At 43.5% G+C, this 12,931-nt stretch overlaps 1 protein-coding gene across 1 annotated transcript; it reads right to left on the bottom strand.

The window, feature by feature from the left end:
• On the bottom strand, positions 1-12,748 carry kpna3 (karyopherin alpha 3 (importin alpha 4)). The gene is made up of 17 exons (XM_068572164.1): positions 12,522-12,748; positions 9,986-10,030; positions 7,368-7,457; positions 6,286-6,315; positions 6,135-6,187; positions 5,936-6,031; positions 4,637-4,722; positions 3,917-4,003; positions 3,654-3,823; positions 3,306-3,350; positions 3,081-3,212; positions 2,872-3,000; positions 2,182-2,286; positions 1,838-1,909; positions 1,412-1,574; positions 822-916; positions 1-736 (listed from the first exon to the last, which is right to left on the bottom strand). Exons 1-17 carry the CDS (start codon positions 12,588-12,590, stop codon positions 638-640), a joined length of 1,566 nt encoding a protein of 521 aa, XP_068428265.1. The 5' UTR covers positions 12,591-12,748; the 3' UTR covers positions 1-637.
• Positions 12,749-12,931: the final 183 nt, after the last annotated feature.

Here is a 12,931-nt window from a genome sequence, read left to right as displayed (position 1 = left end):
CGTGTGTGTACTCGTATGTCCGTGTGCGTGCGCGTAGGTGAAGTAACACCAGAGGACAATCCAGGGGAGGGAAAGCACAAAAATAAACCACAAACAAACAGCAGTATTTCTTCCCCATAAGTGATATGATGGCTTCTACCAGAAGTATGCACACAAATCCTAAGTGTCAAAAAGTGTGTGTGTGTGCGTGTGTGTGTGTGTCTAAAAATGCTCTTGTGTGTCTTGTTGTGTCTTTGTGAAGACTTGACATTTGGCAAATAAATCTTGCCAGGAAGGCTTTTTCTTCCTTCTGGTTTTATTTCTGTGATATTTAGACGCCGCTCTGGCAGAGAATAGCGACAACCCTCCTGATGCGGGTTGCCAGGTGCTGATGGAGCCCGTTGACGGACCAGGACACCTGTTCAGGGTCGCCGTGTACGGTGAAGGATGACCATTCACAAAACAAAAACAAAACAAACAAAAACACCCCGCAGTGCAGAGGTGGGTGGGTAAATCCTTCAGTGGTGAGTTTCCATGTTGAAGTGATGCTAAGTAAATCCTTCGGTACCAGGTTGCCAGGTTGGAGGAGAGATGGATGAATGTCTGCGGTGATTACAGAGTACCCGTGCAGCTGGTTTGAACCAAACATCCTGGCTTTTTAGAAATTGAACTCCTTCGTTTGCATGTTGGATGCCGGATCAAAGTTGAAGGTCCCTCCTTGAGTTGAGTCGGGGATCAAGCTGGGATCTTCATCGATCTGAAAAAGGGGGACAGACTCTGTGAGATCGCATGTGTTGACCGAGCAGGAAAAACAAACCCATGGTCACTGGGGATGAACTTACATCTTCTCCTGAAAAGTACTGATCAATAATCTCGAAGGCTAGTTTGTAGATATCCTCGTTTTCATGCTGCTGCAGATTTTCAATCTTCTCCAAACCTGAAAAAACAAAACAATGACAACATTTCATTAAGGAACAACATGAACGCTGGAAACTGCAGGAACATAGACAGTTTAATTATGCAATCAAGAAGGCGGTCGAAATATGGACTAATCACGGAAGTGATCAAGCAGTTTCCCTCAGCAAAAACTTGTGGGAAGACCATGAATTTCCCCCCGAGTTATGTAAAGGCGCAGACCAAAGCAATCAAGCCCAGACTCGAGATCAAAACGATCTCAAACAATTCAAAACGATGTCTCTAACCACATACCAAACCACCTTTCAACAGTTATATAAACACATTTATATCACAGGCTGCATAAAAGATCAAGACTAAAGTAATCGAGTCCAGATTTCAAAACAATCCTAACACACATTAGATCAAACGCATCTTTCAACCAGTCACACAAACAACAACCTAAACCAATTTTCCCAGAATAAAAATGAAACTTAGATTCATGAGGTAATTAAAACAGATGAAGCCAGACACAGACCTCCACACTCCTCTATGATCTCGGCGATAGTGCTGGCCTCGTCTCCCGCCATGATGAGGATGTTCTTCAGGCCGTCCAGGACGACCTGCACCACCTGGGAGTCTTTCACCGACAGCAGGTTACAGAAGGGAGGGATTACGTTCTGCTCCACCAGGAACTCCACCTACACAAACCCACACATACCACATCCATACTTGATTACAACACAGGTACATGGTTACAAGTGTGGAACACGCCTTGTAATGTCATCACAAGCATCAACTTCACCTAGTTTCATCCTTCAATAATGAGGACGAGTAAACATGTACTTATTGCATGATGATATGACATGCTGCATTTCTGCAGGTTAAATAAAAACACATTAAGAGTAAATGTATTCAAACAAGCCCCAGGTGTCTTTCTCACTGGTCCCAAAGCACAGCTCACCTGGTCTTTCCTCCCACTGATGGTGAGGTTGCTGATGGCCCACGCTGCCTCCTTCTGTGTACCAAAGTCACCCTGCGGAGAGACAGGCTGTCACTGAGATGCGCATATAGCCCGTCTTTCATAAAGCAGCACAACGCTGAGGCGCACAGACAATCTAGGCCACGTTTGAATTCAGCGTTCAATTAATTTCTTCAAGAGTTGTTTTGCTTCTCTGGCTCGAAAACACAGAATGAGTCAAAGCAACCGAACACTCGCAGTGGATGCCAACAGTCTGTGTTACACCATGTGTTGTGGAAAAAATGAATATAAGGGATTTGTTTTCCGCTCCTCCACCTCGCACAAACCTTGGCCAGTTGGTGGATGATCATGGGAATCAGTCCAGCATCTATCACAGCCTGGACCTGCTGCTGGTTCCCAGCTGTGATGTTGGAGAGGAACCAGACTGCTTCCTGCAAACGGACGAATCACAAATGCTCAGAACCGGCTGCACATCACACTCACAGTCTTTCTTCTCTACTGGACGAGTAAACATAGAATACAGATGTTGATTCACTCTCCAAATACTTTGTGGAATATATATTTATATTTTTTTGTGTTACCCTGCAATTCCATACGTCTTTTACACTTGGTTGTGGATATAATCTGGCTATAGCCCCTTCACAATTAAATCAGCTTGCAATCAATCAGGGTAAAAATAAAATAAATAAATAAATTTCAAATATATATATATATATATATATATATATATATATATATATATATATATATATATATATATATATATATATATATATATATATATATATTGTTTATTATAAACAATGACAAATGTACCTACCAACTCGACTGTCAGCTAAAGTGAATAAGTAAGGGGATAAATGCAATAAAAAAACCTGCAGCAGATAAATACTTCCTAACTTTACTGGAGAAAAGCTCTCATAAATATCATGAACTTCACTGCAAATCGAAGCCGTGGACACTTTAACTGCCACTTCCAGACGATGCCATAAGACAACAACACGAGGCTGTGGCACCTTGTTGATCTTTTCTTTCGGGTGCGTCAGCAGGTTGGGGAAGTGTGAGAGGACGTCACAGTTCAGCACAACCTGCGTCTGCTCGTCCGTCCCCGTCACGATGTTCCCCACCGCCCTCAGAGCTGCCGTCTGCAATGCAAAGATTCATCTCAGTGTCGCTACAAAAGCCAAAAGACGAACAAATTCAAATCAATAACACAAAGTCTCACCTGCACTTTGACCTCCTGATGACTGAGGAGAGGCACAAGGAATGGAACGACTCCAGAATCAATGACCATTTGGATCTGCTCGTTGCCTCCGTCCGTCAGATAGGACAGAGCCCACACGGTGTCAACGAGGATCTGAACACGCAGACGCACAAAACTCGTGAAACAGAAACTAAGCAATCCTGTACCATGGATTTAAAAAAAATGTCCCGTCGCTCCGATACTTACATTTATATCCGTGTGATATATTAGCACGCAGAGGGCGGGCAAAATCTGTGGGGAAAGAAAAGTAGGTTGTGAGTGCATGCAGGCAGAGGAATATGAGGATTTGATGACGGCAGAAACCAGGGCAGAGAGAGAAGACCAAAACAAAATCACAAAGAGAATAGCTGTCAAATCCAGACTTCAAATGTCACATCAGGAGCTTTATAGTCAGAAATTCCCCTGAGTGAGGAGGCTGCGTTGGCTTCTGATGAGATGCTGCAAAAACTCTGTGTGACTCAGCCTGCAGAGACACCGACACATCCATCTGTCTGGCACGCACACGCACACACACACACACACACACACACACACCTCTTGCACCGTTTCCATCGGCGGTGGTGGATCCTTGTTGCGGCAGAGGTTCACGATGACCCAGGTGACGTTGCGGAGGAAGGTGATGGGGATGGATGGGTTGATGAAGGAAAGCAGGGGCTTGACCACGCCCAGGTTGATGACGTAATCCCTGCACTGTGGCCCGTCACCTGTGCAGGCAGGAGGAAGAGGTCAACACTACTCTAAACAGTTGCATGCAGTATAAATGCAGAAACACACTTCAACTAAGAGATACCACTCACCTATAATATTCCCTAAAGCCCAAACAGCCTGTTCACATACGTTCTGGTGGGGAGAGTGTAGCAGCCGCAGGAACAGCGGCACTGCATCTGCAAACAAACATCAACGCATCTAAAATTTGCCCATGGTGACGTATGTCAATATTAAAAAAAACAAACCCTGTTGCTCATAGTCAGAGAGCCAAAATAAAACCCAAATCCATGACTGTGATAACTCCCAAGAGTCACAATTAAAGGATTTCTTCCTTTGCCTCTAAAGCTCTTCTCAGAGGGCTGAGCTTGGACATGTACGTCATGACTTTAGGCCAAAAAGGTCTCCCTCACGCCTCCTTACTTATTCATTACCTCACTCAATTCCCAGAATATCCTCCGAATATTAGCTAAACTCAAGTTACTTAGGCCAAGCAGAATAAGAAAATATCTGGTGGAGAATTGTCATTTAGATGCTAAAATATATCTCATATGTAGAAGTATCAGTTGCATACTGTGTGCCGTGGTTTAAGAAACTGCATATCACCTCCGGAGGGAACCATGATCAGCCCTCATGTGATCATCTGTTACAGAGACAGTCATGTTGGCTTTGCTTCAAAACTAATTATTCAGTTATCTAATAAACAAACAATCCCCCTAAAAAGACTGACTGCCTCGTTGAGTGAAAAACAAACAGATTTCAGACAGTATATATGTATAAAACACAGAGGACAGAATTCGGGGTCGACTCACTGGATTTGACGACAGCCTGAGTCTGCGCTGACGTCCCAGAGGCGATGTTGGTCAGAGCCCACGCCGCCTCGAACTGAAGAGACGGACTGCAGGACGAAGGAAACCAAACCAGTTAATGCACAAGTCAAAGAGAGAAAGAAAGCTCATTTAGATTCAACAGAAGAGAAGGACAGAAAAGAGAGGGATAGTTAGAATGCGTAATATTGATGTTAAACTTCCTGAATTCTCAGCTGCCATTATGTGACCCTCCCCCCCCCCTCCCCCTCCGCCTCTGAACCTTTCACACTCATCTTTTTCTGGCCTTCCAGCACCAAACGGGCTTTCCAGAGCAATGTGTCTCAAAACTATTTTAATCAAAAGCTTCTTTCTTATCGGAACCCGGCAAATTTTTTCATTATTATTCAAAAAAAAAAAAAAGATTCATCATCGCTATCTATATGAAATCCTGGTGAAAACAGTCTGAGTGGTCGAGAATACATCCGGCACCGGCTCAGCGGTGTAGATATCTAGCGGTTTGGCACTGCAACTGTTCTCAAAAGATTTTTTTTTTTTAAATGTATGAAACACAAAATATTAGAAATCACACAATCGCAGATGATCCTCACGCCACCCACCAGCCAAATGCTGGAGAATCGTGGCAAAGGGTGTTGAGCGTGTCTGTTCCACTGAATATTTCATCAGGTAACGCACTGCCTTTGGATTTCCTCCTGGTGTCTCGAGCGTCGGCGCGAGGGATGGACAGCAGGAAGCGGGGTGTGATGTGATGTAACCCGCCGCCAAGGAGAGAATAGTGGAATTTCCCGGGGCTCATCTTCATGCTGTACTTTGCATCGTGGTTACATCATGAGGCCGAGCTGGCTTGGCTTTCCACCATAACGCTATGGCAACATAGTAGACAATCACGTTCTCTTGATAGAGGCGCATGCTTTATACTGCATTGCTGCATTTGCACTTTGCTATCTGCAGTTGTTTGCTATGGTGGGTCCTTACAAATTCTTCCACCACAACTCTCACCCCTCAGTGAACACAAGGTCCTGGGAATATGGGAACTGCGAGAGACAGGAATGCCGTTATATTTGGCTTGGCCTGGCCTGAGAGGACCAGCTAACGGCCCTGCGTGCTTCCACACACTCTCGCGTGTAGACACAGTGGGACACACACATGCACACACACACACAGAAAGCCTGTGACTTGACTAGCGTCAGTAATCTATCGCAGCAGTTTGCAGTCTAGGACGCTCAGTTTATCGCAGCGCAGACGAACACCGAAGACAAACACAAAGCGTTTGAGAAGACTTACTTGTCGTCCCTTTCCAGGCATTTGACTAAAATGGGCAGGATGCCAGACTTTATCAAGTCGTCGATGGGAGGGTTTCTGTCACTTGAGAGCAGTTTTCTGACAGAAAGCAGGAAAAAGAAATCCTTAAGAACTTCATGTCCAATTATTTCATGTTTTAAACAGTTGCTGTCTGTGTGAATGCGCTCCTTCAGTCACTTACCTGGCTGCCTGCACAGCACTGAGCTGGATCAGTGCATTGTCACTGGTAGCGTTCTGCAGTGACAGGTAGTAAAGGACATAACAAACCGTTTAGGAGCCATTGTTGGTACATTTGGGATTAGCTCATTATGAACAGAAGACTGAACGCTCACCTGTAAGATGGCATCAAGCGTCACGTTTTGCTGAACAAAGAGAAACGTAGAGGAATATCAGCAGAGTCAAAGGTGAATTACTCAAACACTCAATCTGAAGACACTGAATACTTCCCATTCAGGTGTTAGTGTTTCAAATTAAAATATAATTCTGCACAAATATAATTTCCATGAAATAATATCACGTTATTATGTTATGAAAAACATGAGCAGGTGTTATAAATACATTTGCAGCGTCACAAAAATGTGCTTTTTGTTTACAAGTCTGCATTCAAAGTTGAGCACCTTGATGCATGACATGAAAATTAGCAACATGCAAAATGTTTAGAGCCAGTTTACAATGAGCTCCACCCTCTTGTTTCCCGTCAGAGTGTTTGCATAGAGCTAATACCAAGAGAGAACAATAACTTTAGATGAAACAGTTTGGATGTGTGGAGGCACACAGTCATTCATTGTTTTGATCAGGACTCTTTTCCCTTCTCACCACTGGCTCACCCTGCAGGCTAGACGTCATCATGTCATTAGTTTATCTATTAAACGTATATAGTTAAAAGTCAAGGGCTTTGGAGATAATTACATCTCTTCCCACATACAGCCGACACTACAGACGCAGATATATTTGTACATTACACTCTCCAGTAAATACAAATAATTAGAGGGTTGTTGTTGTTTTTTTTACACAAAACATATCTTTAAAAATATTCCTTCAATCATCTGCTTCAGATATTCGTCTTTGAGATTCCTCGGAGGCTGATGGGATTTCATGGGATGTTTGTGTCATCTGCTCTTTCCAAGATTGAGAATTAACTTTCAGTCTCACCGTGAAGTTAACCAATAATAACCGACAACAAAAATAACACAAACATGCATTGATGTATCATTTGCACTGTCCGTGCTTTTATTTTGGAGACATTCCCAGTGGAAACAGAACTTTCCCTGAAGACACATTTCATTGTTGCTGAAGCGGTGTGCATCACACGCAGCTTGAATCCAATACACTGCCCACTTGATTTTAACCCTTCTGATTTGTTAACCACACAGTCCAGTCTCAATAAATCTCTCCCGCTGCAGCACACACTTACTCCTTTAAAGTCTGAGTCGACATCAGAGTCCTCCAGACTCTCCTCCTGCGGGACATTTCTCTTCTTCAGTAGATGTTCGTCTCGTTTGTTCTGACAAGAGGAAGAAAAAAAAAGACAGAAAGGCAATGAAGAGAGGAGATGAAAGTGTTCATTAATGCATTCATGAATTTTTAAAGTGACAGTGAATCCATGCCCACCTCAAAAACAATTACCCCCCCAGAAACTTTTACTTCATGGAATGTAGCCTACATGTTAGAAATCTGCCTGCAGGCTAGTCCAAACAGCAAACACGCACATCTTTGAGGGACACTGACCCTTAATCCTCTAACCTGCTCAACCCACATGTATTCAGCATGGAAACAAGACAACACATGCAGACGAGGAGAAAGACCCGCATGTCCCATCAATAAACAGGGCATCCGCGTCGGCGTAGGAGGAGATTCCCTTGCCCTACATTCCAGTGCATCATGCTGATGTGCGTCACTGATGACTAATCAACCGGTGCAGTGCTTCTCTCTGCTGTGATCCAGCCAGAAGGAATGTGCTAGACGAGAGAGCACCTCAGTATTTCATAGCAATGACGTCCTATGTCTTAACATCCCCGGCTCTGTCAGCGTTCTCCAAAACGTCCGCGCTACTCTGATGTCTCTACGTGCTCGTTTGCCTCTATTCTCAGACTTTCTCTGAAAGCAGAATGCCTCTGTGTTTTTTTTAATCATTAGAAGGCCATCTACCAAGACATGCAAGTGGATCTGCGCACCATCTAACATGGTGTTTACGCGCCAGCATTTTCTTGACAGCCTGTCACTTTTTTGCCATGACGGGATGTCACAAACACATTTTCACTGTGCAAAAAGGTTCAATTCGATCGATATCATTTTGTGTGGCAGCACGTCCCTGAACAAGAGGGCTTCCTCTTCCACAACCTGCAGATGTCTTTCCTACTCCAGGACATTAACAACTACAAATTATATTATATGACTCTTCACCGGTCTCACGATTTCATCAATTCAAATTTGACTGTTGACAATTTGAATGCACAAATTCTTGATGATCTCAATGTATTTATTACATTCTCAATTTTTCTGTGATTGCCAAGAATATACAATTAAACTATGTGGAAAATCCTACAGTGTTCAGCTGAAGTCGATGTAAACACAGAGTTGGTATTTTAATCTAATTGCTGGCTTTTAAGCCCCATGGTGCAGTGAAGGTTCGAACACACTGAATATATGCAACAATTGTTTTATACGGCCGAACACGCACCATAAGTGTTACAAGGGAGGTTGTTTTGACTTTTTTACTCCAACCTTGTTTTGGTTTTGGAACCTAGCGAACCACAGCTGTTTTTCTGCAGCCGCAGTATCCGTTTGGAAAGAGCTAAAAGGAAAATCTATGGCTTTTTATCTCAGAGGACGACATGTTTTTCAAGAAATACATTATTAATGAATCATTCATAATACTGTCGCATAATATTGTCGCTTTCAGGGGTTAGAAATGATCAACATTGCCAGCAGAAGGTCACATCAGCTATCACTACTTAACAGAAATTCCATTTGTCACTTGATGTACGGCCAAGAAATAAACTTGGTTGTCGGTTGTGTGCCAGGACCGTGCGCTCAGCAGAAGGTGAATTTATGAGCTTCACTCTGTGACACCGCTGTAAACCTGCACGAGTGTTTTTGTAGATTCCAACAACTTAAACAGAATGCTACGTAGTCTCTCTAGTAGATAACGTGATGCCAATACACACTTCACATTATCGAGTTCAATGTTCATCCACATCAGATAAATATTTGATTCTATCCACTTTAGATTCTTTAACTGGGACCTTCATTATTTAGGTCAAGTTAAAAAAAAACCTTAAAGTTCTGCGATGTTGGGGCATGAATTGAGGCCGGTCATGTACAGCAGGCGATGTGTCGCTTTCTGTGCGTTTAGACCTTAAAAAGGAGCACAACAACAACAAAAGATGTCACGTGCACAAACTGCACATTGTGCCATGTCGTTTGAAAGTATGTGCCCCTTTGTTCATGTGTTGCTCCAACAATCAACACAGACAATAGCAGCACATAAAAAAATGGTAGCTCTTCTTTCCTTTTAGTTCTCTGAGCTGGAACTATGAGAGCAGCAAATCAACTACAAACACGGGAACCCGGGAAATTTTGTTGCAGCGCAAAATCATTCGGGAACTTATTGTGTGTTGGCCAAATTGAATACACGCCAAGTAGAATTCCTTGTACCCCATTAAAGATATTCTACTATTCTATTCTGTAAATCTTTTAAACAACCTATTTATTTCCCCCTGTGACAAACAATTGCAATCAGAAGAGAAGCCACAAAATCTTTTGGTTCCACTATTAAATTACAGAAAATGTTAAACAATTAAAGAAACTCAACAGAAATAGATCCATCAATAGATACATCCCATGTTTAAATAATGAGCCAGTTCACTTGAGGCTTAAGGACTATTATTCACAAACAGCTCGAGTTTCCAGATGCCATTAACTTAAATGCTTAACTCTGTACTTATTGAGTTTTTAGCTGTTTTCCAACTCGACTGGTCTAGGGCGCGTGTGTGTGCACGTGTGTGTGTGTGTGCGTGTGTCTTTTCTTACCTTTCGCAACTCAACAGTCACCTCATTTCGATGTCTTCTCATAGTCTGTATGAAAGAAACCCAAAGTAAGTTAATAGCTTTCTCTGACATATTTAAAATATTCAGCCAGTGTAAAATATACACGCAAAATTATCTAATAATTCATCAAATACAATTGTACCATTTTCCAATAGAATAAACACTTCATTACTAAAACATGTTTTGGACTCTCATAAACATTCATAAATGACAAAACTATAACATGGGGCGAGTAGATGACTTGTATTTTCCATTTTAGACACAGACACATTTGAAGGTAAGAGATGAAGAAAACAACAAAAAAAACAGAACGAGTGAGGAAAGACTGCCGGGTGGTTTTGCATTTCATCCTGAACAGTTTGAAATGGTTTAAGATCTTGTGACTGTTTGAAGAGGTTCATGTTGCTTTCCTAAATAGCCCCTTACGTAATCTGGGGCAGTCATAACTCAAGAGGCTGTGGAGCACAGAGGTGTCTCCCAAACCCTCCAAAACAAGCATGCCACTACATTGAGCTAAAAACTAAAATGTCCCTTAAAACTAACAGACCGATTATTATGTTTGATGTTTTGCTGAACATCAAACATAATAATCATCCAGCTTGGATGTCAAGAAGAATGAAATTCACTTTAATTGGCTTAAATTTGCCTAATGTGCTTGGTTTATGTCCCCAAATATCAACCGTCCCAAAACAAAGAATATACGGCAATAAAGACTAAATTGTTGAAGCCCATCAAGGCACAGGACTCAAAAGACTCACTTAATGAAACCAGCATTTCTACACGACAAGCTATATATGATATTTCAGGCTAAAACGCTTGACCAATCCAAGACATGAGCACGCTCTATATTATATCATGGAAAAGAAAGGAGCTTATGGCCCGCACCATGTGAGACTTTACTGCTTTGCAATTCAAAGCTGCTCCTACCGATGTCAGAAATGAAGAGCAATCTGTTATGCCTGACCTAAATAAATAAAACCCAAACTGGCATGTTCTCCCCTCCTGTAGTCTGACTCATCTCTTTAGGAAAACTCAAAATCATGCAGAGACTCTTAAGGGGACCCAGGTCAGACATCGAAGACGCCTGAAATAGCATCAGGAATGCACTTGGCGAAATCAGCCTGTCATAGTAGCCATGTGCTTGTCCCACTCACTCCAAGTTTCAAAACAACCACCTATGTGGCATCAGTCTGCTCTTTTAAGCATTTCAAGGTGAAAGGGCATCATCCTGACAGATTTTGAAGGGCCATGTTTAACATATCTTTATTGAGTTATTGTTGGTAAAGGTGCAAAGTATATACATAACCCATAGGACTAATGATTATATATATATATATACAATATACCCTCAACAAGTCTAGATATGTGTTACTTTGACAGTTTCATCGACGGATCCAACCCTGATAGCTTCGTTCATCTTGGCTTATGTGAGCACAGCCTTTGACAAATGGTTTGTCATCATACTCAATGGGAATTACAGACAAATGCTGTCCAAAAATACTTAAAGTCAGACTTGTTAGTTGAATTTGGCTGCAACAGCCCTCGTTTCACTGTAACGTGCTAGATTTGACAGCAGTTGCATGGCACTAGGATACTCTGCGACTTGACGGTGAAGCAAATCACAAATGTGCTTCACCTTTATGTCAACACAGCAATGTCAAGTCAAAGTGTAACCACTGAGAAATGTGCCGGATAACATAATATCGTTGGACCAGGTTATTATTAATACTGCTAAATCGATGTCGTCCAAGTCTCTCAGAGGGATTCAGACAGTACGTTCGTGACCGTAAATGGTGTCATTCGGGCCGTTTTCCTCTCCAAAGCAGACCGTAAGACTAAGGTCACCGCATCGTTACCGTTTGGAGGCTCGGCTAGCAGCTCGGGTTAGCGCACCTGGCTCTACGCGCTAGCTGCTTGACAGCGAGCTAACAAGGAGGGGCGGTGTTTGGTTTGGGTGGATGTGGACCGGTCGTTGCGATTCAACATAAAACGATGGTTTGCGGATGACCACAAACGTGTATGTGACGTTACCAAGCCGGTGTCGGTCGTTACTTGAGGTACGCTGGTTGTAAAACACAGCAAACGTCAGATCTCGGGTGCCGGTCGGGCCCACCCGCGCTCGCGACCGGCGTCCATCCGACTAGCTTGCCGACGCTAGCTGGCAGTGACAGCTAGCTACATCGCCTGCTCTTAAATTCTCAGAATTGAGACGGTCCAACTGTGATGTTACTAAGTCTTTACACATACACTAACAGTCCGGTATTGGGAACTAACCGGTATTAACTGAACAACAATCACCACAACAGCTTAACTGCGAGGGGTATTCGCCGTTAGCAAGACAGGCCAGTGGACACTTTTGATGGCGAAATCTTGACTGTAGCTTATAAGCTAGCTAGCTAGCTAGCTGGCAGCTGCAGCCGGGGCCAGGCTCCCCAACGAGGCCCGCGGACTTACGTCTTTTCAATGCAACGCTAACTCGGTCCGTCTCGTTTACGCTCGTATCGGCGTGTCAGCTCACCTCGACATCGCGCCCTTTATTTTTAAAGCTCTTGATGCGGTGGTTATCCAAGCCGGCGTTTTCTGCCATGGCTGTATGGAGGTATAGCTAAATTAGCTCCGGCTTTCGGGATCTCCTCCGTGAGAGACGAGGCTCGGCAGCTCCTGTGCTGCTGCTGCGCTGCTGCTGGCTCCGGAGGAGGGAGGGGGGGGACAGGGCACGTAACAGCCCGCCGCGTGAGGGGAGGAGTTACCGCATGCCTCCCGCACGGGTAGACCGCTGGTTTCCGAGGTTTCCGAGGTTTCCTCGACGCAGTAATAATAAATTCACCTTTGACTTGTTGTTGTCCACAGCAGGCGGGATGTCAGAAAGCTGCGCAGCTCGCGCGTCATTTCTCCGCACAACAGCGAGGGTGGCGCAGAAAGGAGACT

This window comes from Clinocottus analis, unplaced genomic scaffold (assembly GCF_023055335.1).
Source record: "Clinocottus analis isolate CAN_PGR_092001 unplaced genomic scaffold, fCliAna1.0.p SCAF_12, whole genome shotgun sequence".
Taxonomy (NCBI): Eukaryota; Metazoa; Chordata; class Actinopteri; order Perciformes; family Cottidae; genus Clinocottus; species Clinocottus analis.
This window is presented reverse-complemented; position numbering and strand designations above follow the sequence as displayed.